The 3,124-nt window shown below is 49.6% G+C and overlaps 1 protein-coding gene across 4 annotated transcripts; it reads right to left on the bottom strand.

Annotated features, from left to right (window-relative positions):
• Positions 1–700: 700 nt before the first annotated feature.
• Positions 701–1,800, bottom strand: LOC145357285 (microtubule-associated protein RP/EB family member 1-like). Of its 4 annotated transcripts, none has more exons than XM_080210502.1 (2): positions 1,353–1,800; positions 701–1,295 (listed from the first exon to the last, which is right to left on the bottom strand). In XM_080210502.1, the coding sequence occupies exons 1-2, from the start codon at positions 1,763–1,765 to the stop codon at positions 872–874; spliced, it is 837 nt and encodes a 278-aa protein (XP_080066628.1). In that variant the 5' UTR covers positions 1,766–1,800; the 3' UTR covers positions 701–871. The 4 variants fall into 4 exon arrangements, with proteins under 4 accessions (XP_080066628.1, XP_080066629.1, XP_080066630.1 ...); XM_080210503.1 differs by having other exon boundaries at positions 701–1,201; positions 1,274–1,800; XM_080210504.1 differs by having other exon boundaries at positions 701–1,188; positions 1,270–1,800.
• Between the last annotated feature and the right edge of the window lie 1,324 nt (positions 1,801–3,124).

The raw sequence follows: 3,124 nt of genomic DNA on the forward strand, positions 1-3,124 counted from the left end.
ACACACACACACACACCTAGTGGTATAATCGCTAGACTATTAATGCAGAAACTCAGCTAATGATGACCATGAAACCATTGCCAATTGTTGGAAAAAACCCATCTGGTTCACCAATGTCCTTTAGGGAAGGAAATCTGCCTTCCTTACCTGGTCTGGCCTAGATGTGACTCCAGATCCACAGCAATGCAGTTGACTCTCAACTAGTCTCCAAGGGCAACTAGGGATGGGCAATAACACTGGCCAGCCAGCAACAGCCATATCCCATGAATGAGTGAAAAAAAACACACACACGTGTGCTCAGCCAATATCGAAGGCACCCCAGCCCAGAGCTTTTCTTCCTATCTGGGTATTTGTAAGCAGCATCAGTCTGTCTGGAGATATATCAAGTTGGTTTTGGGTTGCGCGGTTCATGAGGGTAAGAGGCTCCCTCAACTTCCCCACGGACATGAGCAATGAGAATGACAGGCTCTAATCCACTTGGCTGGATTCCCCAAGGCTGGTATCCCTCATCGACCATCGACGCTGACCAGCTGTCATCACAGCTGGGTCAAAGTCCTGGGCCTCCCAAACTAACAGCCTGCAGTTCGCCACCACCACCACCACCACCCCGAGGGCAACCGGGATTGGCAAGGAATGCCAAACCTTACCTGGGGTGGGACCCACGTCCCAAAAAGGAATGCACCAAAACATACACCTTTGTCAGACAGGAATGGAAATGATGGCAATTAGAGGAAGTCCACTTATTGAGAAAGGAGGTACATTTTAATTTAGCTTACACTAGCAACTTTGCACACACAACCATTCTTTCTAACTTTGCAGCAAATGAGGGGGCTTTGCCCTCTAGCTGTTGGAGGGCAATGGGCTCACCCTGTTAATATTCATCTTGTTCTTCAGGCTGCTCACTGACAGCCTCCTGGGGAGTGAATCCATCGTCGATGGAGTAGAGCACTTTCTCCACCTGCTGAATCAGCATATGGTCTTCCTGCTGATTCTCCTGACAGATCACTTCAATATTCCTCAACTTCCCAAAGTAAAAGTCTCTTTCCTTCTCCAGTTCCACCAGGTCAGCCTTTAGGCTCTTCACCTGCTCGGCCAGCTCTGCGATGTGCGTGTCGCCATTTCCCGTCAAACTGGACCTCTCGGAGGCACCTTTCTGCGTGGAACTGGGCGCGGCTGCCACGCTGCCCCCTTTCGGGGCCGCCTTGGTGCGCAGGAGGTAGGTGCCCGAGGACGATGACCGCAGAACCTTCCTGTCCAGGATGGTGGTGCTGGCACTGCTTGGGCTGGCGGCAGCACTCAGCGTGCTGAATGTCTTCTTGGGCTTGTTGAACATTGGGCCGTGAGTGACGGGCGGCAGACAAGCTTCCTGTCCCTGCCGGGACGTCACCGGATCATAGGCCTTGCCATCGTAATTGGCATCGAAGAAGCGCCTGAACCACTGAAGGAACTCAAAGTTGTCCTGGAACTTGCCTTTCATCAGCTTGTCCACCGCGATGATCTTGTCCACCTCCATCTTCTTGAAGGCTGCCTGCAGCAGTTTGAAGTTCTGGATGTACTCGTGCTCCAGCCGGGCGAGGAACTTCACTTTCTTTAGGGTGATGGAGCCGGGGAACAGCATGTCCATGAACTGGCAGTAGGCCGCGCCTGAGCACAGCTGCTCGATCTTTGTGTAGTTCAGCTGAAGTGAGTCATTGACCCAGGCTAACATGTCATGTCGACTCAGGTTGTCACTTGTCGAAGATGTAACGTAAACGTTGACAGCCATTGGATTTCCGTTTCACTTCCACACAACCTTTTCGCCTCCCCTCGCGATTTTTTTTTCCTCCCACTTGCTTTATTTTTCCCCCCCCCACTGCAAGTTTGGCTGCAAGTGACTCCTTACAGTGACCTAGTCATTATGTCATAATCAGGGTAGTTAACTATGTTTCTGGGTGCCATCCCCAGTCTAGTTTACAAACAGGCAGCTTTTCAAAAACATATTAATTTCATTCAACTAAAACGTCTTTCATGCATATCGCAATTCTAACGGAGTCAGAGATCCCACGGTGCCCCGCGGGAACGTTGGCACCAAAAATTGGACGTCAAGGAAGCGCACAAGGAGATGGTCGGGTCAGTGACTGCAACATTGGCAAATAGGTAGGAGCCTTATCAGGAAGAAATAAAACCTGGCTGCTGGCCACGGTATTGCAGGAATTCCTCAGAGGAATTATTAAAAAGACAGGGCCTTTATTCTCCGGAGTTTAAAGGAATGAGAGGTGATCTCATTCAAACAGACTAAACTCTTACAGGTTTTGACAGGCAGGATGTTTTTCCTGGTTTTGGGGGGGGGGGGGGGGGGGGGGGGGGGGAGGTTCTGGAACCAGGGGACACATTCTCAGAGTAAGGGGGAGGTCACTTTGGATGAGACCAGGAGGAATCTCTTACTCAGAGGGTGGTGAGTGTTTGGGATCTGTGGAGGTTCAGTCGTTCAAGACTGAGACTCACAGAGGTTTACAGCATGGAAACAGGCCCTTCGGCCCAACTTGTACATGCCCACTCAGTTCTTACCATTTAAGCTATTCCAGTATCCCTCTGTACCCACCTTACCCATGTAACTGTCTAAGTGCTTTTTAAAATTGTACCCGCCTCTACTACCACCTCTGGCAGCTTGTTCCAGACACTCTCCACCCTCTGTGTGAAAAAATTGTCCCTCTGGACCCTTTCGTATCTCTCCCCTCTCACCTTAAACCTAGGCCCTCTAGTTTTAGACTCCCCTAAGTTCGCTGTATGGGTGAGCCTGCTTGTCTGCGTAAGCTTTTCTGTGTGTGGTTTCTGTTTTGTTGTGTGTTAGTGTTAGTTCACAGAATGATTATCTATCTTGCAAGCTGTGGGTAAGGGTTAAGGGTTGGCTAGGGGTTTGGATGGGGAAAGGGATGGCAGGCGGAGGCAGGTTCTCCTGAATGAATTTGAAACTGATGCATTTGGGAGATAAAAAGTTGAATGAAAAGTGACATGCATTTCTTTGTGTGTGTGAGTGTGTGTCTGTTTCTCTGTGTGTATGCTGTATGTATGTGTGCGTTTGTGTGTATTTTGATTGTGTGTGTTTATCTGTGTGTGCTGTAGTGTGAATCTGTTTTTCTGAGTG

The sequence above is a fragment of the Carcharhinus amblyrhynchos genome, chromosome 23, assembly GCF_965287045.1.
Source record: "Carcharhinus amblyrhynchos chromosome 23, sCarAmb.v2.hapA, whole genome shotgun sequence".
Classification (NCBI taxonomy): Eukaryota; Metazoa; Chordata; class Chondrichthyes; order Carcharhiniformes; family Carcharhinidae; genus Carcharhinus; species Carcharhinus amblyrhynchos.